General features: G+C 52.1%; 2 protein-coding genes across 4 annotated transcripts; both read left to right on the top strand.

Annotated features, from left to right (window-relative positions):
• Nucleotides 1-1,940: 1,940 nt before the first annotated feature.
• LOC100906891 (TM2 and DnaJ domain-containing protein wurst) lies at nt 1,941-3,227 on the top strand. The gene has a single exon (XM_003746349.2). It carries the CDS (start codon nt 2,175-2,177, stop codon nt 3,225-3,227), a length of 1,053 nt encoding a protein of 350 aa, XP_003746397.1. The 5' UTR covers nt 1,941-2,174.
• A 13,282-nt stretch (nt 3,228-16,509) lies between these two features.
• LOC100900993 (high mobility group protein DSP1) lies at nt 16,510-19,511 on the top strand. 3 transcript variants are annotated; one of them, XM_003746309.2, is made up of 2 exons: nt 16,510-16,596; nt 17,889-19,511. In XM_003746309.2, exon 2 carries the CDS (start codon nt 17,892-17,894, stop codon nt 18,453-18,455), a length of 564 nt encoding a protein of 187 aa, XP_003746357.1. In that variant the 5' UTR covers nt 16,510-16,596; nt 17,889-17,891; the 3' UTR covers nt 18,456-19,511. The 3 variants fall into 3 exon arrangements, with proteins under 3 accessions (XP_003746357.1, XP_003746359.1, XP_003746358.1); XM_003746311.2 differs by lacking the exon at nt 16,510-16,596 and adding an exon at nt 16,736-16,847; XM_003746310.2 differs by lacking the exon at nt 16,510-16,596 and adding an exon at nt 16,879-17,046.
• The last annotated feature ends 3,360 nt before the right edge of the window (nt 19,512-22,871 follow it).

The following is a 22,871-nucleotide window of genomic DNA, read 5'->3' as shown; positions in this document are numbered from 1 at the left end:
CGAAGAATCATCGGTATGACAAACCCGAAAATTATCAGAGTTCTATCCACAGAGCCTCACAAGACTCCAACCCGAGGATTGCGGACCAAACTCTGGGCCCATGGCTGGGGATGTAAATTTTTCGCCAAATTCGCGGCCTTCATTGAAACTCTATGGGGAGTAGACGGAAATTTTCGCGAGAAATCGCGGAAAATCGCGGTCCGCGAAAAATTTACATCCCTACCCATGGCTTGTCCAAGAGCCAAAATTTCTACCTTCAACGAAGTCAGCTGATCCACATCTTCGATAGTGCTTGAGTTGCGCTCGGGCAACAAGGGCTTCGAGGAGACAGTCAGTGTCTGGACGCTTACATCAGATCAGGCTCACACGATCAGTCTAACGGGAACTCGTGTCCAACGTCACTTCGGACAACTTTTCGAGCGAGGCTTCGGTGAAATATTGTTTGAAGTCAGAGATAGCCTGTTGGTCCATCGGTAGGATTATCGGGGTTCTGTTCGACGTTGGGAACTTTATGGTGATGGAGTCGTGTTCTCCACTCACGAGATCTTGCCGTTTCAAGTGAGAGACACCGCCCTGTCGACCCATTCGATGGAAGAATTCACGCTCGGAGCGAAGATCTCGCATACCCGCTTTCGAAGGTTCCTCTGGAGACCTCTCTCTCCTTACTCGGTTTCAACAGAGCTTTGAGTCTTCTTTTGTCAACTTTCTCCTGCTCGTCAATCCCCACAGTCTCCGAATGATACACCAAAGGGGGCTCACATTCGAATAAGCCCTATTCTCCATAAATTTGTGACCAAGGACCGACTACGCTGCCAGTGCTTTCCCACAGCCAGTTGAGTCAGCCGCAGCTGTTAATCTATCCTCGCAATGCCCAAAGACTGAGGGAGCTTCCGAGCCGAATTCCACTCAGATTCCGATGAAGTTGTCGGGCTTTCGTACGGAGCATCTCTCCAGAAACTTTTTCATCCCGCAACTGCTTCCCATTCACCCACACAAGCCGAATTTCCGCCGTCTCGTTGATCCTGGACGACCGATTCGCTGCAAGCGTGCTGGTGCTGACGCCCTCGGCGGGTTTCACGTTCTCGAGCTTGTCTTTGTTGTGGAGGATCGTGACCATAGTCACGCCGTGCTGCCAGCATGAAGGGGCTCGAACCTTTCTGATTTTTCCCGGTCAGCTTTCTCTTGAAAGCTATCGACAAGCATCTTCGCTTGAATTTTCCTCCGTCCTTGATCGAGACATTTCTCTGGCGAGAATTCGAACGACGCATCGATGACTCAAATGATGCGAAAATTCGAGCATGCAGCATAGCAAGCGTACACGTGCCCGAAGGCGAGGTCCCCGGTCGACGCGCCGATTTCTCGATACGCCGGAAGGAGCTCTGAGAGATCATGGGCGGACCGGATCCATAGTGGCAAGACGAAGCTCCTCTGTCTAGAAATCGTTGGTCAATCGAATCCTCTTAGCTAAAGCATCGACGGTCAGATGTAGGGGGTCAGGTGAAGTTCGGCTCGGTGGGGCGATCGGAGGAGGCGTTTTTAGATGGCCTCTCGGAGTTCCTCCGATGAAGAGTTCCATCTCAAATATGATGATAATAATAATCCGCGCGCTTGAGATTTTACCCTCGCTCTCATACCGAAGTTCGTAAACACGGCTTGATTCATACACACACCGTTTTTAAGCGACGTGTCGATTTCACTGAAGACCCATTCCGAATACATTCAAATATATAACTATCAATTATAGTCATCCAGACAATTCTTCGGGTTCTCAGTCGTATGACCTAGAGCGGGAGGATGATTTCCCCCATCCCGCAGGGTCATTAAACTCTATTTCGATCGAGTAAGGGTGGCCCCCTGAGGGAAGGCAAGCGTAAAAGGTGGACACACTTCAGCTGCACCATCACTGTTCGGCGCTGGCAGCCGTCAACTCATCTGTTGCGGTGAAGCCGGCGCGGCGCTTGCTGCGAGTTCAATGTGACCGCTGAACCTCTGCGAAAATGACGGTTTCCGCCTCCCACCCAGGCTTGTGTCGAGGACCGTGAATCCCTGGAGCTTCATTCCCAAGAGCCGAGATTCTGACCTACCTTCGGACACTCTGAGAACCCTTTCCATAGACGAAAAACAATCCTTATCTCATCCGGAAGGAGACACGAAGCGCATCATCGGAGATCAAAATGAAGAGTTTCTGCATCGCTCTCATCTTGCTGCTTTTCGGCGGTGTCTTCGGATTCCATCATTTTTATCTTGGGAGAATTCGACATGGTATCCTCTACATGTTCACATTTGGCTGCTACGGATTCGGTGCGTTATACGATTTCATGCGATTGCGGCATTACGTTCGGTGGGCTAACTTCGATAAAGACTTCAAAGAAGAATATCTCGCAAAGATACGTCGGGACCCTGAACCGTCGTTGAGCGTAGGGCGCATGATGACCTTGATGTGTCTTCCTCAAGCTTTCGGAACAGTAGTCAGGTATGCTCTGCCGGAGGAGCTCTTGAACCCCTACGTCCACACTGCGCTCACGAGTCTGATCATGCCGTGCGCTGAGGCATTCGTCGTTTGGTTCGTCGGCAACATCGGCGAATACGAAGGGAACTTCAAAGACGCACTAAGAGGAGCTTTCTACGTTTTTCCACTTTATTTATTTTCTGCGACAAACACAACCGCCGACCTGATATGTGCCTTGGTTGCGCAGTACTTCTTCCGAAAGAACTGGAGGTACCGTCTTAAGCCCGAGCCGTCTCGACCTTTTCTCTACAACGTGGGGATCGTACTCTTCTTCTTCACAGTGTTCTCCCTGTTGTTCGTGTCGATGCTGATGTTCTCCTGTGAGATCGAGAAGGACGGCGAACAGATAAAATGCAGAGACGCCTTGCGGCGTTTCTTCACATCACCGCTCTGGCAAGACATTCTCACTTCGCTGAGGAGCATCAAGAACTCAATCGCAGAAGGAGGATGGGAAAACTTCCGAAATACTCTCGTGGGTTTGATGGATCCCACCGGAGAGCTTCACGCGTACAGAGTCTTAGGAGTCGACGGGAAAACATCGGATGATGACATAAGGAAAGCTTATCGTCAACTCTCGAAGCAGTACCATCCTGACAAGAACCTGCACAAGAACACCGCGGAAGCTGAGGAAGCCGAATACAAATTCATGGAGGTTCAAGAAGCTTTCGACATTCTGCAGCTGAGGAGGAGCAAACAAGCGGAGTCTGGGAGCGATTGACCTCGGAATACCTCCGTGATGTTTTCCGAAAAATGTTGAACATTTATCGCACGTAAGAGTTTTTAAATATGACAATCCTACCCTAGATGTATATGCTTGTAATAAATGAATTACAGGAGTTAGGCAACCTTGCTTCTATCTCTACCGGCTGACTGTACAGATTGTCGGCTACTCGGAGAAGAATGCTCCAGGTGCTGACGCGGAGGAAATCCGCGAAATCGGCGCCCTTGAGGCTCACAATCAGTCCTGGACAGCCAGACGGAATCGGCTCACCGAGTCCCGCATAATTAGACGACTTTGATTGGTATGGCATTCCAAAAGGACTATGGATGTCACATGCAGTTCTTTTCAAGACATAGTCGCCAGTGACTGACTGTTGTCGACCTGCGCGGATCAAGCTGCCGGTCTAACGAGGCTCGGGGAGCCCCGGGGCTGGACTCCGGGCTCGATGCCCATCAAATATCCTTTCCGGCGCGTTTTGAAGCATTCCGCGATTTCCCATACCCTAAAGCGCTGGATTGGACGAGGCGTCTCCGCGGGCGATATTCTCCGTTCTTCGGATAAACAGGTTCCGAAACATGATTTTTCTGCCGCTGATAGCCTCGAGTTATCCGTTCTTCTACTCTCGAGAGTCCGCATCCCCCCCCCCTTTCAAGGAGGAGCACGGGCAAACTTTGTAGGTTATCATCATCATTAATATTCGGAATAATAATAATAATAATAATAATAAGAGGAAAAATCATGACGATGGGGAGTTTCTCGGCGACGACCCGAATCAAATCGTGAGGCGCTCTTCGAAAGAAGGATCCAATCGGGGAGAGACTCCTTCGATGCCATCGGGTTGACTGTTGGAACACGTCGAGAGAGGATGGAGGAACACTCAGTGTGTCGGCACTCACGAATCGTCAGTCATTGGGTCGGTCGCGGACGATTCAGGCCTCAGCTTTAGGGATTTCAAGAGCTGTGAGCCACGCTCTTACAAGGAAGCGGCAGGCCCAGATGGGAAGCGCGGGAAAAATTCCCGTGGGCGGAATCCAGAAGATCCTTCTCGCTCAGAACCTCTTGAGCGAATAGGGACGGGACATATAGATCACCATGATGGGACGCCGGCATCGAGGATGGGAGCCGCGAGACCTTTTCACTATGTCGCCTGCTCTCCAGGATTGAGCCGCAAATAGTAGGCTTTCTGACCTGGAGTTCGGGGCTTGGCTGGCTCTACGAACCGAGAAGGAATGAGGCGGGAGATTTCCTGATCCACCGCCTTCAAGAGGTTGGGCTCCTTTCTCAGAGACTTGAGGAGTCCCTGAAGCCGCGAGTATGCTAGGTTTCTGTTATCGCCCGGCGTGTCTAAATTTTCTCTGAACGGTAGCGAGACCACAAACCTTCCCTCTGGCGGCATCCTGATTCATTCGAAGAGTCTCAAGAGCCGAGGACGTGGTCCGGAGCTTCACCAAGAAGGTGCCTTGTCCATCGGAACGCGAATTCTGCGTTCGGCGTCAGAGACCGAAATAACTCGCTTGAGCTCAACCTTTGCGGAAACGGAGGTGCGACGGATGAATGTTCCTTCGCACCCCTCGAAACTCCAAAAGAAGATCCGATGCTGTGAGTCGAAGTCCGTTGAGACCCGCTCTGAAGTTCCGGGATGCAAGTAGCACCAATTGAGAGCTCCGCGGGAGCCTTCTTGAGGATGATTTCAGCCTGGTCCGTGCCCTCGCGAGTCTCGCTCAGATTCTGGGGAGAAGTTATCTACATTGCGATATACTTATACCTAGGGTATCTCCTGAGCGATATCGCAAGACTGCGATTGAGCCGAAAAGCAACACGCTGGACGCTCGTCGTACCAGGTCTCGGCCTAATTTGTCCCCTATAAGGAGAAGTCCATTTTCAAAAGCGGGAGGCGTCCTTGCTCGCCGGGGGAGCATACTCGTGGCCTCGAGAGGGTCGATGGAAGCAGTGGGACATTCGAACATTCGGAAGTATCTGTCCGAGCGATGGAAGTTTGAAGCCGTCCACACTCTGAGATTTCATTTCGAGCTCCTTGGGCGTAGCGTACCACGAAGGAATCATTATTCAGCCGCCGTCTTAGTTTGAGTCTCCTCGTTCATTCAGGAGCCCATCGAGGTCGCCCCTGCGCCATGTAATCTTTTCTGAAATGCATTTCTTTGAGCCCCCTGCGTGGGGAGCTTCCCCATCAGGAGGGTTCTCCATCGAGAGCTTTTCCGGAAGGGGAATGGAACGCGGACTTTCCAAGAGCAACGAAGAAGCGCCTTCCCAGAACTCTTGCCTTCTTTCTTGTAATCAGACCCGACGTGCGTCGATTTCCGAGTTGAGGATGTCCGGGATACCGTGACACCATCCCTCTCTGCCTTGGTCTCCGTGACGGTGAAACGGAGCAGTGTGTATACCCGACCGAGCAAATTGCTAGAACCTAGGCAGGTTGAATCTCGGAGTGAACTCAATGGGGCATCTTTTCGATGGGGTCAATAAGATGTCCAGACACTGGGAGGAGAGAGCCGAGAGGATTTCTAGGAGGAGCGATCCGTTCCAGTTTACGCTCCTCTTTCAATCTATTGAAAGGCTGAAGACCTCATTCGGATTCCGCGCCGAGCGACGGCTCATGGAGAGGCTCTCCGCAAGTGGGACTGTGATTTCTGTTTGGCTCCGAGCTTTTAGGACTCCATGCGTTCGGTGGTGCGTAACTCACTGCCTAGATGGCGCACTCGTTCGCTCGTTCCCCGTGATCTGCTGAGCCTTCGATGTCGCCCCACAGGAGTTGCCATCCCGTGTTGAGCACTGCTGAAGGAATCGGGAGATTTGAATTTTTCACGCGCTTCGAAGAATTCTGGCTCATCAGCACGCCTGATCCTCGAGGACGGCATGCTAATTGAAAACTGTCAAAATTATCAGACTTCCATCGAATCTCTCAGGAGGAGCAGTAGTATGAGAGCTCAAATAGAAAACGTCGCCGGTTGCTGCCGACCACCTTAAGACGGTGGTTGTGTGGTGGGTGGACCAGCGAATATTGTCCAGCACCTTTCGCCTACAACCAGACAATAGGGTGGTTATGCGTCGCCGATATCGCCACTCCGTTGCAGTGAAGTCGATGCGGTCACCGGTCTCTTTCCAACGAGAGTCCTTGCTTCAGAAGGAAAGCGCGCGGTATCAGCCACCGGCTACGCGATTCTCGAGTTCCCGGGGCAATCAAATCACTCGTGGTAGGTGCGTAAAGACGCGACGTAGTCGCCGATAGAAGACGATAGCCGAAAGAGACTAAAAGTGATTTGACCTCGATATCGAATCGTGCTTCAGCCACACTCGGATAGGTTTTCTTGTCGGAATTATCAACTCCCGAAATAATTCGAAAGCAGTTCGCTCTAGCTGATATCCTCGAAACCAACACTCATCCCATCGGGCAATTTACAACATGCATGAGTTCCCGGAAATACCGATCTCCCGTTTTTCGGTGCCAGCCGAATGAGGAAATCGAGTCTCAGACTCATTCCAGATAGAAAAGAACAGGCATATGAATCCTTCTCTGGGTCTTGTCTTTTTGCTGCTCGTTGCAAGAGAGATTCAGCACGCTTTTGAAGTTACCGTCCGCGCAAGCCTCTTGGCGGTTTGATTCTGGCGGGCTGTCATGAACGTTCGTCCATGCTCCATGCCATTGGCTTGAGGCCTGCCTATGGCTAGCTGGCATGCAATAAGCGAGTGAGCGGGCAGGCAGGCAAGCCCGCCAGCATCACATACAACCAGCAAGCAGGCAGCCAACGAACGAAGCGAGCCAACCAAGCCAATGGCAGCAGCGGCGGCTCTATGTTCGGTTGCTGGCCGCCTGCCTGGCTTGAGTCGAGCAACTAAGCCGGCCAGTCGCTCACTCGGCAAGCACCCGACCGACCGACCGGCAGACCGGCCGGCCTCTATATCTCCATGTGTGTGTGTGTGAGCCGCAGCGTTCGTCGGCTGGCCAGGCGAGCAGCGAGCCAGCAAGCGAGCGAATGAGCCAGCCAGCGAGATGCCTGCCTGGCTGCCTCACTGTCCCTGTATCGGCCCATGGCTGTGTGCGGCGGCAGCGGCGGCTGCGGTGTGTGCTGCGCCATCGTTTCGCTTGCTGTCTATGCTGTAGCCTGCCTGGTTGGCTCTTGGGCCACTGGCTAGCTAACAAGCAAACCATCATACCGGCGAACGGCCGAGCGAACGGATCGACCACCGTCAGCACCGGGAACCCGTTTGCTTCATTTCTCCGAGAGTCCTGAGATTCCTACACAGTATGAAAATTACAGAATATATCGGAGTAAATTACCGGGGAATAATGGAGGTTCGAGCATGGCTCCGGGGCTGCTCGGAAGTTCCTGGAGTGTTTTCCTGGATTCATTCGCATGTATGAATTTTTTTCAATCCGAGTCCCTCCGTTCTAGGGATGCCCCGGACTAGGATTGATCGTCGAATCGAGGAGGAGTGCGAAATTCTCAGGCTCCCAACGAAAGCATTCGCCGTGCTCTCTGCGAAGGTCCAACGCCCGGCCGATGGAGGACCCCGTTCCGGAAGGCGCGCGCGAAACTCCCTCGATCAGGACGGCACACTGAGCCGCGCTTCGCGTCCGTGGTTTCAGAACCAGATCCGAGATTCGGTTGAATGGATAGAAATCGAAACCTTATGTTTTCGCAACTTGGGAAATCGTTTAATGTGTTCGGGGAAGGCTGCGTTGAGGGTGAAAGTCTAATGGGAATGACCTGTTGAAAATTCCGTGCGTCGATCAACTTGACGCGATTTCGCTTCCTGATGAGTGGTCGGAGCCCGGTATTCAGAGGTATCGTTTATTGACCATGTCCCCAGTGGACGGCGTTGACGACGGTCGAATGGAATTTATTCTTCGGCAGAGTCCGGGTTTGTGGTTGTTGTTGTTCCTGTCTCTGTTAATGCCAAACAGAACGAAAAGTGAGCGACCAGAAGATGTAGAACTGCTTCCTTCGTAGCCGCTGTCGACATCGGTTCGCTGATTTTTCTTTGAAGAAGCAGACGAGTGCGTTAGCGAGCGAATGTCTCCAACGCTCTGGATAAAGTGCTGCTTGTGTCTATCTGCGCGCGGCCCTTGTTGTTGCCGTCGTCGTCGTAGGATGGACTTTCAGTCATTCAGTCAGTCAGTCGGTCGGTCACTTGGTCGGTCGCTCGGCCGGTCCGTTTGTCCAGCTATCTATTGCGCGCCCGCCGGTTCGTTTGGTTCCCATGCGTCCAGCGTGAAGCTCCGGACAGGTACGGAGGAGCTCATCGTCGGCTCCTCGTCAGCCGGTTAGAGAACCAATACCTGATCTGCCGGCTTGCCTTCCTGTCCGACTACAGGTCGCAGCCGTTCGGGTGCTTTTTCAGCTCGGCTATGGAGCGACGCCGATGACGACTAGCCGCATAGCCGCCTGCCTGCCTATCTAGAGAGCGGGCAGGCAGGCAGGCAGGCAGGCGGACTGACTGACTGGCTGGCTGTGGGGTGGTTGGAGCTGTCGACTAAGCTGAGAGCCTGTACCGCTTGCTGCTGCTGGGAATTGAGCCCCCTGAAGCACACGACCACCGCTGCTGCCTCGCCACAGCAGCCAGAGGCAGCAGCAGCAGCAGCCGCACTAAACGAGCGGGTCTGAGAGCCTCATAGGCAGCAACCTGCTCTTCGCTCTCAGCATCTTCAGCAGAGCTCCTATGGCATTCAGCAGCCAAGCCTCACAGGCGATCCAGCACCCGACCGGCCGCCTGAACCAAAGAACGAGCGAGTGAGCGACCGGGCAGGCAGGCAGGCAGTTTGCCAGCAAACGAAGCCGAGCTCCACTCCTCATGAAGTTTCGGAGCCTCCCTCGGCACTCGGCTATGCTGCTTCTGCCGCTAAGCAAGCGAAAAGGCGGGCGGGCGGCAGACAGGCAGGCAGGCAGAGACCCAAGCAGCCCATGTATAGCCTATGGGAATTTAACATCGAGGGTTTCACTGCTTGCTTTCTGCATGCGAGCTCGCTGCTACCGGGGAGTCGTTTCTTAGGGTAGTCGAGTGCTCGGTAGGCAGCGCCTAGGCAATGGGTCGTACGGACAGCAAGTCCGTCGAGCAGGGGCTCGGTACCGAACTCGGAGACTCCTGATCACCGAGCTTAGGGCGGGAAAAACGGTTTAATATTCGCGAAGATTTATCCAATACTTCCATGAGGGAAGCGTTCGGAAGGAAAGAGCATCGGAGCTCTCTGAGGACACTCGTGGTTGTCGAGCGTCTTTGTTAAGGGGAGGGGGTATTTCCAAGGCTGTAGTTCCGGATTAGCACCATGTCGCGGTGCGGTTCTGCACCATTGCTGCATGAGCTCGATTGTCTGACTGAGTCCTTCCAGGGGGAAAACTCCGGGGAACCATGCTGCTCGGCGAGAGAGTCTCGGTGTCTGACTGAATCGTTCGGACTCCGAAATTCGTTAACGAGACAGACGAAGCCTTCCAGCAAGACGCAGAGCGTAGACCATTGCATTGACTCATTACAATGGTTCGAGATTCGAAACCGCAATCTTGAATCGACGCTTGACGCCTGAATTGGTCGGTTTCTGTTTCGGTGGCTGGCTGGATCGATCGCTCGCACGCTCGCTAGTCTTTGCGTTCGGCAGAGTTGCGGACGAGCCGTTTCACTTGAAACGGAGACAATTACGTCACTTTGCATTTTGTTTGCCGATGGAAGTAGACAGCAGTAGAGAAAAAGAGAGACGACACAGCACCACGTCCGGCGGACAGCTCGAGAGCCTGACCGACTCGTCGGGCTCGCTAACAATCGCTCGGTGCGTCAATCGAACGGACCCATGGACCAAAGTAGTTGGCCTCGTGCTTCGAGGAAAGAATACTTGGGACGCGCGTACTCCGACGATGATTATTTCTCATTAGCGGCGAGTTGGTTGGCAATTTATGAATCTGCGCAAACTGAATCCCCATCCTTCTTCCTGGCTCGATGACTACGCAAAGGAGGAACCCGCTCACTATTCGACCCATGCTCGCAATCACGGATTGTGAGGGAGCGTATTCTGCCTGGTGGAGATACGACGTCTCCGGAGGTGCAGTAGAAATATGCGAGGGATTCTAACCGAGGGCGACGGGACTGCGACGGGGTTCCAGAACGAGGTTTCACCTCGAAATCAATTTCGCACATCAAGAACTGAGGGGCGATTTGCGGAGCCCCATCTAGCTACGTCGCGTCGGGTACAAACTTTATACCGCAAGCTTGTTAGAGCATTTCGACCGATATCTAGTGCATGATTGAGAGGTACATATATTTTTCGGCCAATCAGCTCCGGTGATGAATCAATTGAGTGAAGTTTTTTGTGGCAGAACTTCGCCGATATAAGCAATGCTCGATAAGAATTTCGGAAGCCTTCTCTCGAGAGTGATACTCGGTCGAGAAGTCGACATTCGAGGTGTAGCCGATCTTCTCTCTGACGGCATGAAGTCCGCCGCTGATCGCAGTTTGCGAATTCGACATTGACCTTCCCTATGCTAGGATTCATTGCCTGTAGGAGCTCTCTCAGTCCCTCGGCCTCGATTTGACCATGTGAGACTCCGTCGAGTGAGCATCGAGGACCCAAGAATCACGTGAAGTCACAAGCCCATTGGAAGTCACGAGGTGATAGAAGCGACGTGGAGCTCGGTAAAATTGGATTCGGTGGAAATTCCGAGGAGAAGGAACAGCGAGGAACCGGTCTCGACAGACACGGGTGCATGACACCCGAGATACCAGAGCTTACGTCAATGCCTCCTCTAGATGTTTTCATGGGTCGCGAGCGGATGGCTCGATCAAGTCGGATCAGTATCGGGAATCGGGGATCGAGTTTCGTTGGGGTCATTAACTGAATCGGCCCCATTGAATCACCTGGCGCGCCAGGCTTATGGAGGACCCCGGACTCCCCGACCCTGACGATGTGCATCATATAGCTTCTCGGTTCAAGGGAGACCCTGCCATGACATCGAGGTTGCGGAGTGCCACGAGTGCTTCCAGAAAGTGCCGTTAGTCGAGGATCTCCCCCGGTCCTTAACGTAGAGTTCCCTTGCCCCCTTCCTCTCTGGGGATCCGTCGACGCTGGTATCTCGGGTGCTTACAACATGCCCTCAGATGGGAGCCTTGAGTCTCTAGAGTCTAGAGTCTAGACTAAAGAACCCTTGGCAGCCTGGGAACCATCGGGGAGCGAATCGAATGGTCAATCGATCCGATTCATTCGACCAAAGACCCCGGTACTCGGAAATCAGTGGGAGGACCCCCGCAAGGAGGCAATGTCGATGACGCCCTTGATGAGATCCAAATCTTCATCAGGAAATCGTCTCTTGGATAGGGACCTCCGGAATCAGAGAACCCCCCGAGAGATCTTGACTAAATTCGGGAATTCGAGCCGATCCTTTGCCGGGCCCTTATCCTATTCGAGCAATAATTCGAAAATGAAGGTCATGCTCACGGCATCACCCTTCAAGCTCTCGTCCACGTCAATCTTCAGACCGAGAATCGATCAGACGCTATCCGTCACAAGCCGCCACTAATCACTCTTTGCCTCGAGGGATTCAAAAATCTTAATAGTCTTTTGAGTTCGCGAGGGTATAACCTTTCAGTGGAGTACAATCGCATTGATGCTGGAATAATTCCGCGACGAAATTGTACGATAAGATGATTACGATAATACGTACCTCGGACCTCGCAGTCTGATTTGGGGGATGAGCGTTAGGTGCCACCCCTGCCCTCACGGGTCCCAGCAAATGAATCCCTTGAGTTGCAAACGAAAAGTCCCCTTGACTCCATGGAGAATAGGATATCTCTCAATTCTACGCAGCTGTTCAATTGCAGAAATATCTGATGATAACTATGAGGGATCGTCTTTCGAGCCTAGGGTTGCCCCAATAAAGACGAAGATATCCTTCGTAGTTTCAACGCCGATTTCGCTAAGTATCCGTCGAGAAGTTGCGCTCGATTAGCTCAACGGAATTTAGAGTTTGAGGCGAGGCTTTTCCACGTAATTTTCAAGACCGCATTCGAGTTTCCCGACGATTTCGTTCACCGCATGGGCCAGCTTCCTCCTCAGAGCGGCGTACATTCACCCGGATTCATTTACTTTCCGACGAATGTCTCTATTCCGCACACCTAGCCCAGCATAAGCGCCCGCAATATGTGACATGGTGCACGGGACGAAGCAGGCTCTGTCGGAGAGTTTGCGCGCGCTTTTTTTAGAAGGCTGCACAGATCTGTCAAACACTAGTGGGACATCCCCGCACCGGCTCCCTTCGAGGACGGATCAAGTGACTCATGATCGGACCCCCAAAACGATCGAAGTGTCTTCCGAATAAATGAATCGAGCAATTTGACTACTCATGGGGAATTCTGGTTTCAATTACATCCACATCATTCACGACTACGCATGAATGTGTCGAGCCTCCGTTGCGAGGGATGTTGAATCGAAGAGTATCGCTCAGCATCGAATTGTCGAAACATCGGTATGAGAAAGTCTCAATTTTATTCGTCGTTTTATTTTCCGTCCGCGCGTCAACAACGTAGCCAGCAAGACGCTCGTTCGACGTTGCTGGCTGGCTCTTTCGGACGCTCGATCGCTGGGTAGCTGTCGGTCGAGCCACAGCATAGGCAGCGAGCGAAGCGACGGCGCATCGCAGCAGCCATACGTAGTCATAGGCGAATACAGACAGGCAAACGCCGCTCGCTTGCTGACTTGCCTGGCAGCAAGCAAGCCAACGAACGAGCGAGCGAATCTGCTGTAGGAGCAGCCGCCGCTCGTACACACAGAGATATAGAGGCCGGCCGGCCGCTCGCTTGGTTCACCCATAGAGCTGCTGATGGCTCGGCTGCCTATGGCTTGGTTGCTTGGCTGGCTGCCTCTTGCTCGGTGTGTTCGTTCGTTGGTTCGTATGTATTGCTGGATGGCTCGCTCGCTTGCCTGTTCGCTTGGCTCACTGCACGCCAGCACTACCATAGACAAGCTTCGAGCCGCAGGCATTGAACAACGTTGCGGACAGCCCGCCAGAATCAAAAACCCGAATGACAGGATCGCGCGCTTTCCAAGACGCTACGCATTTCTAGAAATCGGTCGTACAAGGATGCTACAATTGAGGTTGGGTTGACCCGGAGACAGGAATGCAATCCATGTATCAACGCGAATGATATATCCGTATTTATCCGTATCGAGCTGCGGTGTGAATTAGGGGATCGAGGAGATGGGCACCCCTTAGAGAGCATTGTTGATTGAAACGGTAAATTGATGATGTCAACACGTTTCGTCGCCCGGCCAATTCCTGGGAGAAGAGCTCGAGGTTTGGCATTATAAACCGAATATGGATCGTCCTCATATAATCAGAACAACATCACTGCTGATTTCTAAGTTTCCTCATCACCGTTCTGGCGTACGAAAATTATCATCATAATTATTATTATTTATTATTATCAGTTGAACCTCTTTTTCCCGGAAAACATCCTCTCGAAGACGAGCCATGACGACTCGAGCCTGGGGTCTTCGTTGATTCCTTCAATTCAATCCAGCAGAGGCCTGGTCTTATACAATGTCTAATCTTTCTCTCATATATGTACATACAATGCCAAGGAAATTCGAATACCCCTTGGATATCTCGGGGGAAGGGTAATCACAACAGGACTCCTCGTGTCCTCGTCTCAAGGAGGAGACGGGAAGGTCTCCGATGGACTATTCAGCTTCCCTGCCCCAGATCTGAGATCGCAAGCTTTTCAACGAGAATCCTCGACGTTGGAGGATTGTTCTCCGATGCGGAGCTCGCGAGCGTTCATTCCCTGACGAGGCATCGTTCCCAGCTTGAAGAGGGAGCTCCTTCGTTTCCACGCGACGGAGCGCTTTCCGCTAGAATATCGAATCATGGAACGTCCTTCAGGTCCGGCTCTGCTCGATTTTCGATTCTCCCGAGTGAATTAGCCGGTCGGACCATTGAGAAACACGCCACGCGAGCACCGAAGATTCTTCCTCCGACGGAAGCGGTAGGGACCTCATGAAGGACGTACAAAGTTCCCTTGGTATGATATTCCTAGATCCCGCCACGTCAATCGAGGAAGATGTTCAAGGGCTTCATGTGAGGCTGGCTAGCTTGCTCGCCTGCTCTGCGCTGTGCAGTAACCTCGGCTTGTCTCGCCGAGAGCTCTCCGACGACTCGCACAAGTTCTTCCTTTAAAATCCTTCCTTTGCGATGCGTGAAACGCTCTGGCTCGCACAACTCATTGCATTCCGGGAAGGAATCAAAAACAGGACACTTCTATCAGAATATCACTCAATGATATCATAGTCAGTGTTAGAAAGCGCTGCAAAGTTTCGGAAGGCTGTGAGAGTTCATTCCTCCTCGACTTCCGACCGATGAGGGAAAATTGCATCGAAGACAAGAGCGATTAAATCAGTTCTTCATCGTCATGACTCATTGGTGCGAACTTCGCTCCGCTCGCTACCGCGACCTCCCCGTGCTAGAGCTGAGCATACTCGAGAAAAACCTCCCGCTACTCTGGCCTGCGTCCGAATATTGGGAGACCGGCTCGCCATCCAGAACGATGCGATGTATACTTTCCTTCGATGTTCCCTGCCCCTGTGGGTCAGAGTTTCGAGGGAAAAAAAATGTCCGCAGGAATACATGCAAGAGGATCGACACCTCTCCTGAGATATGATCTTGAGAGTCTCTCCCGAAGATTCGAATTCGAGCGATCGGCGGAGGATAAAAGCATCGAAACAACCTGTGAACCAGCTTTCGGAAAGAATATTGGTCGCAGACTCCCCAGAGCATAGGCGGACGTCGAAAATTGTCGATCGAAAAAAATGCCCTCTCCGGCGACTCAGATGAAGACGAGTTGGATCTCTTGAGCGCAGATCAGAGCTTCTAGAGATTCGGGGTTCCTGAGCGAGAGGAACTTTCGTTGCTCATCCAACGGAGGAGCCATTGCATCAGTTTCTTCGTATTCGAGCTCAGAGAGCAGGGGGGGAAGATCCGGAAGGGTACTCTTCTTTCTTCCAGGATGCACGGCTAGCAAATGAGCATCTCGGCCGATGTAAGTGGATCTCTCGAGCGATACTCATGAATCACTACGTTCCGAGAGACGAGAATATTTCGAACTTCTACAAAGACCATCTCGGATCGTCTTCGGTCAGCTCTTCCCCACGATTGATATTGCCGTGCCGTCGAAATGACAGAATATACCCCTCCACCGATTTTTACATCGCATGCATCCAGTAGAATTCCACTAGCACATTCAAGCTCCATAATCGAGGACGGACGATCGTCCTCGTATTTCACAGGAAGCTCTACAATTTTATCATGAGCTCAGGATGAGGACTTAGTGTAACGGAGCGCCAGACTCTCCGGTTGCGGAAGAGTTCCGGTTCGCGATATTTTGGGCTCTGCTTCCAACCGATCCGATATTTTTCCCCGATCCGCGCTCCTACTGCCGCCGTTGCTGCTGCTCCTCGACTTGACAACGGTTGCTGACAGCGAGAGTTGCAAGAGCATTGTATTTCCCGTGCAACAGCAAACGATAGTTGCAAGAGAGCAGACGGCTGTATCGATGAGCAAGCTCCGTGATGATAGCCGGATTGGCAAGCAATGGCTTGTTTGTCTTCTTTCTACTATGTAATTCATGACAGCTGATGGTGGTGGCGGGAGGCGGCAGAGAAGAAGGTGGTCTGCTTACCGCCGACTTTAGCTGTCTGGGCGCCATTGGTGGAGTCGTTGACAACAACAAGATTCTTCGAAATTATCGGATTGCGCGAAACTTTCCCGTTTTTTTCCGAGAGCTTTATTTTGATCCATAAGCGAAACGCGCTACTTGTCACTCGATGGAGTAATTCGCGCGGGAAAGTAGAATTTGCGCTCTTTTCTATCGAGTGCTGCTAGCAGGCTGGCTGACCGGCCGGCCGCCAACGATTACGAACCACCGTCGGCATCGTTAGGCTTAGCAGGCGAGCGAGCAAGCCAGCCAAGCTGTGTGAGTGCGGCCGCTGCTGCAGTAGCAGCGGCGGCGACGGCGGCAGCGACTGTGTGAGCGAGCAGGCAAGCAAGCGGCAGGCAGGCAAGCGCAGCAGGCAGCAGGGAAGCCAGGCAGCAGGGAAGCCAGCACCACCATCCAGCTAAAGAGAGCCAGTCAGCCAGCTAGCGCATGGATCCCTTGAAGCATAGAAACCAATAGGAATTATAGCTCCCTCCGCGAGAGCTCGCCATTGGCTGTAGCGCGGCGCCATTTTCAAACGCGACCAATGAGAGGCCTCCCATAGGGTTACATGCTTTGTCTGTCTGGATAGGCGCCATTCGCTGTGGCCTGGACACTTTGAAACGGTCGTTATTCGAAGCTGCTCTCTGATTTTCACTTCATTCAACTCGAACAAGCTGTAAGTAACGTACTTTATCCGTATATTTAGCGAGTACGGTGGATTCGGCCGCTGTACTGAGTTTTGCTGCGTTTTGATGCACAATGTTAACCTATGGGACTGTGTTAAGCTCTGCGGCGGCTGCGGCTCTATGAATGCTGTAGCAGGCTGTGCTGCCTTGTGTTGGGCTGCCTGTCTGCCTGCTGCTGCTACTGCTGCCATAGCGTCCCATGTTAATCGAGACCAACTTATCTGACCCGAAGCTCGAACTTGTAAGGCAATTGGTGAATTCCCGCCATGTTCGCAAGTGACTCAATTGTTTCTGAGCGTGTTTTCGCCTCACGACGAAGCCCGTGTTAAGCCTATTTGGTGACGCCGTAGGCGAGCGGCGTCTTCTATAGACTTCCATAGCCATAGCTACCGCGATTGATGCTCGCATGCGAGACTGCCGGCTCGACTTGAACTCTGAACGTAAGGAGCTGGAATTTGATTTGCACTTTTCGTTCGAGTCACTATAGCTATCTGACCTTGTGTGACAAGTGAACGGCTGGGGGGCGCCCTGTGGCTCGCGGCCGACGCCCGCGATCCCGCCATTGCTCAACATGGTGCGGAATTATCTTAAGTTTCGGGGTGTTTCTGAGTTCGTACGTCGGCTCGATCGACTCGTGGCGATTGGTTCCCGGGTTCTGATTACTGCGAACTGATGACCTTCGGCGTCAGGACGAGATGTGAAGTAGCTAGAGACCGTTGTCGCCGCTCCGCATAGAGACCTATGTTGTGGCTTGGCGGGCTCGCTTCAACATGGGCTCAATAGGCCGAAGCTAGCCGCCCATTCAGATAGCATGGGCGATGCATGCTGGCTGCACTAGCCCTATAGACATCCAGCCAGTCAAGCAAGCGGCCCTGCTGCCCTAGGCCAGCCAGCCATTCGCTTTGGCGGCTACTGTTGCTGAACTCGACGCGTACGATTCCGTTGACGTTTCGACATTTTGATTTTTCCTGCGTCTCGTTTCTAGTGAAACGCAGTCTGCTCATTCTAGCGGACTCGTCAACGGCGAGATTCATTTTCGGCATTCCGAATGTTTTCGCATCCGCGCTTCTGAAACTTCGGTCGGGGGGTATTTTCTGAGCGGGGATTCTCGGAATTTTCGCGGGTGCTCCCCCGAACTTCATTCGCGGATTGGAGCGAGACCCGGGTTTCGCCCAATGCTCTCTCCTAATAGGAGAGCAATCGATAGCCAGATAAACTAGCGATGCTCGAAGTCGCCCCAAACGAACTCGGATCGTTGTTGATCGAAGTCTCTCAATTGCAGAAGATGGCCAAGGGAGATAAACCTCGTGGAAGAATGTCGGCGTATGCCTACTTCGTGCAGACGTGCCGCGAAGAGCACAAGAAGAAGCACCCCAATGAGAACGTTGTTTTCGCCGAGTTCTCGAAAAAGTGCGCAGAGCGCTGGAAGACCATGAACGAGCCCGAGAAGCAGAGATTTCACCTCATGGCCGCCAAGGACAAGAAACGATACGAGAACGAGATGTCCACCTACGTTCCCAAGGAAGGTCCCCGAGGCAAGGCTGCCCGCAAGAAGAAGGACCCCAACGCACCGAAGAGAGCTCTGTCTGCTTTCTTCCACTTCTGCCAGGATGAACGTCCTAAGGTCAAGGCCACACTCGGTGAGTCCACCGTCGCAGAAGTCGCCAAGGAGCTCGGCAGAAAATGGCAAGACTGCACCGATGAACAGAAGGGCAAATACGAACAGTTGGCAGCTAAGGACAAACAGAGATACGAGCGCGAAATGACTGCCTACAAGAAGGGTGGCGTCGTTCCCGCAGCGCCGGAGCCCGAATACGATGACGACGATGATGAAGACGATGACGAGTAAATAGAAGCTCCACCGAGTTCGAACGAGATGAGCGGTGGCGTCGTTGCAGCTCCCAACTCGCAGAAAACTCCGACTTCATATGGTATTGTCAGTTCTTCAGTCTCTTGCTCCAGCTCTCTCTTTTTTCATACTTGTCATGTTTAGAGAGGACAGAAAAACACTGTCAACAGCGGAAAACTTCAACAACAACAAAGTGGAAGCAGCAGCAACAACAACAAAAGCAACATCGTCGGGAAGAATCCAACATCAAGAGCAGAAACCTAGTTCTGTATTTGCATACACACATATACATTCAGATGGATCATCACTCCAACTACTCTAAAAAGCATTACTATATCGTAACTGATGGATCCAGCCATCAACCATCGAACCGATTGGCGGATCATTCAGCGTACCCTTGACGCTCTCGTGCAGTCGAGGGAGCTGAGTTCCACGTTGACGGATCCATCTGCTGTAGTAACTTTTCACTGTGGTTCTGAATGAGCCATCTTCATTAGTACTTTCGTGGATCACCTCTTAAATTTCCGACCGATTTGTAAAACCCTCGAGTAGCAGAAGCGACGAGGGAGGTGCAAACCAGCTGAGAGACGAAGTACGAGAAATATTCATCAATCATCAATAAACCAATGCGAATCATCATCTATATCCCTCTTCCCCCACATACCTCGTCGAGGACATAGTGTAAATTTTTTTGTCGCGCTCATCCGGGATCGCAGCGTTCCGAAATCCAACCAAATACGTGGAGAAGAGCGGGAAACTCTGTCTTAAAAGTCAATCTCCACGGTGTGCCGACTCCCTGCTAATGTTCGCAGAACTTGAACGTTCGGTAGAGGACCGATCACACGATCCAATAGCATCGAAATTTTTATGGATTACTTTAAGTTTTGTCAGGTTCAGAGGTCGTATATTCCACTCGATTTTTCGAAGCTGAGTCTATCGGCCCTGGTGGCTTGACCCCATTGAATTATCAGTTTCAGAGAAGAGAACAACTGCCGACCGGATTTGTACACAGATACTCATGTATAAAGCAGAACCATAATAAAACTTAACCTCAAAAAATCAGAGTGAATTCATTCTAGAACTGGAATTCGCAGAAACACTTCCGCCTCGCCCAACTTTCGTGAAGTTCCGGACTCAAGCCAGGAGCATTCTCGGTTATTTGAGGGCCCTCCCGAAACATTGGGAGACTCCGATCGACCCTCGGAGGTTGGACTGGGGGCTGGAATGATGAGGGCTTCGAATATTATTCGTCCAGCCGTCCAGGAGCGAACGGGCTTCCCCGCTTACAGGTATCATGGGGGGAAGTACTCGGGCAGACGCAGCATCACGTGAAGGTGGAATTCCCAGATCCGACTTCACACGCAATCGCGTATTCCAGTACGATCGGTGACTCCCAATGGAATATGAGGATATCTTCCCAAAAGCTCTAGCCACGTACCGGTAAAACGCCAACTCCGTGAGAACCCGAGATGGAATCAGGGGCGGCTTCAACGATACCATCACCGATCCCTCAATAGGGTGGATTCGAATGATCCTGTGCGCCGGTACTCCCGGTGCAAACAACGATAAAAGCATCACCCGGGGTTTGTGATAATAAATTTCCTCACGAAAATGAGCCTCGACTCGATGAGCATTCTCGAGTAGAATAGGCCCGGAGATCGTCGCTCGAAGTGAAGCAAGTCCGCCAAGTCGACCTCAGCAATGGTCTAGACCAGCGCTTCCCGATTTCTGCAGCGCGGGACCCTCCCCGAGGTTCTCGACTGTGCCCTCTGCGTTGATATTCCGAAAAAACAACAAGGAGTACAAGGAAGAGTTAGGTCTGATAAGTAAGGTCTTTTTGGGCAGGTCTGCGAATGTGGGAGCCTATTGATTCGGAGCTCGGGAAAAGAGTATAGCTCAGGTGGACTGATTATGGAGTTGGTCCTTACCTCAGGTTTCACTGTAGTCGTCGGCTGTGGACAACGGATATTTTGCTGTCTTCATCGGATGAGCCCTCTCAGTATAGAAATAATGGATTCTGACGCAGTAGGGTTGGTCGATATCCTCGCAAACCAAGTCGAATATACCTACTTCTCCAAAGGATCACAGGCTTCCTTATTATATTATGTATCATCGACCTTCGGGCCCATCCGGGAACCCCAGGTCTGGGGATGCCCAAGCCGAGCGTCGAGTTTTGACTTTCAAGTTCGAAACTAACCATTCCAGCGGAATATTGGGCTATCACCATCCCTTCCATGAGGTTCGGCTCTATGCGGGACTCGGTGCGAAAGTTGACCGCCGTGAACACTGTTAATTGCTACCCCCGTATTTCGGGATCTGGACCTAATCGAGGACTTTTGTTGGCAACCTTCCGAGCTCAACACCGACAGCCTCGTTCGTGTCGAGATGTCATCCGATGTCGTTGTCCACACTGAAAAACTCAATACCAATTGCTTGATAGGAGATCAGGCCCATTCGAGTCTCCTCGGGCAGCTGGCCGCTTGAGAGTCATGGAGGCATCGGCCTTAATCGAAGAATGCTCTGGAGGCACTTCCGAGGAGACCCGATCGCGCAAGTACCCGCTATGCCACGGTGACGAGTGTAAATCCGGTCGTTGCTCGACTCACACTGGAGTACAGTTGGAGCTTCGCCCTGTGATTTTTCCGATCCCGCCGGAGAGATCGTGAGAGGAGACCTCGTGGAATCCGCGTGTGCGATGAAGGCATTACGCTCCCCGAAATCGCTCGTGCTATTGTAGTACTATATCAATTGACAACTGCGACGTCTCGTGATCCGTCTCGTCAATGCTTTTCGGTAAGAAGCTTCTGTGCGACTGTGGGAGGGATTTCACGTCATGCCTTATTTCCGGATGACATCATGACCTCCAGGGTGACCCCATAAGGCGATCGAATCGGGAAATCAGGACTGGAGACAGCTGCCTTACGACCTCGCATGATGGCCTTCGACTCCGGGGACTACACTGTTGTACTATTATTGGTTGCTCGCAGTCGGTGAAGGCGGCTTTCTCACGAAATTTGCTGTCGAGTATAAGAGAAGGAAGACTCAGGAGGAAATCGGAGTGAACTGAGTCAGAGAGGTTTGTCGTAACCAGCCATGACGCTGGGGGATAAAAGTCCATCAATGTATCAATCTGCAGTTTCTGAGCGCTAATTCCACATGCAGGGGTGGAAGGGGAGCGGCTCCTTCCTCCCTGCCGTTGAGGGAAGTAGGGAACCGGTTCCCTCGAAGAGGTCTCCAATACGCCGTCTACTGGTCATCATGATCTGTGAGACCGCGATCTTCCCTTTCCCAAAAATCTTCGACTCGTCGATCAAGAATGACAGGCCTGGCAGCGATACATCATTTTCGGAAGCTCTCTGCGATGCATCGACTCAGGAATTTTCACGACGCGATATCGTTCGAGTCATTCTCGTCCGAAATCTCTCTATCTCACGCCGAATATTCCTAGGCTTCCGTTCTTGTGTGTGCATCGTGTCCGAAATCGCGTCAGATTGTCTTATCTAGTGAATAGATATGCTATCATATCACCATGAGCGTCGGACCTGATGTAGTATCGACCTTGACCGATTCGGCATGATTTGATGCTTCACGGAGACACCGAAGATTGGCATGGAACCCCGACACATCAGCGAATCAAGATCAAAGTAAGGAGAGCTGTCTCCGATCCGGGGATCATTCTCTTGATACATCGAGGAGCATCTCCTTCCTAGAGAACTTCATCTCAGGACTGCGCTCAGCGGAGATAGGCTCTTCGGGCGGCAGACTGCGTCTCCAGAGTCAGCGAGGCTATCGCGGAACCCGGCGGTTTGTCGCGGTCTCCCGATACGATCTTCCGTAGAGATAGAAGCCGCAGTTTTTGCGACGAATTCACCGCTCCGGCAAAACCCTCATTAGTTACACATCATAACCGGTGCGCGGGACGCTGCTAAGTTAACGGTACCGATAAAATATCATCGCATCGTTGCAGTACATTTTCGCCCGCGTCCTGAGCTGATAGAGCGCGTACAGGATTTCAGGACTTCAAGCAACAATCATGCAGAACGAGGGAAGGTGTTTAATCCGTGTTCAAGACTCGAATGGGTTCCAGAATCCTGGGCTGATGCCCCTGAGACGTATTCCATGTCGCTGCCCAGTCTCTTCTCAAAACTTCACCCCTGCCTCTCGGATGGAGATGGAATGCGATTCTGTGACTTTTCTTTTCCACACATCCCGTCCAACCAGCTCCCTGGAACCGGATCTGTTTCCAACATCGGAGTCTTGTGTGCCGAGGGATCCTCACATAGAGTCCAGTAGCACCTTGCTACAGCTTCACTCCGTCATGGAGCAGGCCCTGATTCGAAGGATCTCCATCCACAATGGGAAGGAATCTGACGCAATTCTTAGGTTAGCCTCGTCAACATTCGGCGTCCAATCATC

This window comes from Galendromus occidentalis, unplaced genomic scaffold, assembly GCF_000255335.2.
Source record: "Galendromus occidentalis unplaced genomic scaffold, Mocc_1.1 scf7180000077495, whole genome shotgun sequence".
Lineage (NCBI taxonomy): Eukaryota > Metazoa > Arthropoda > Arachnida > Mesostigmata > Phytoseiidae > Galendromus > Galendromus occidentalis.
Note: the sequence above shows the minus strand (reverse complement) of the source record. Positions and strands in the feature narration are given on the sequence as shown.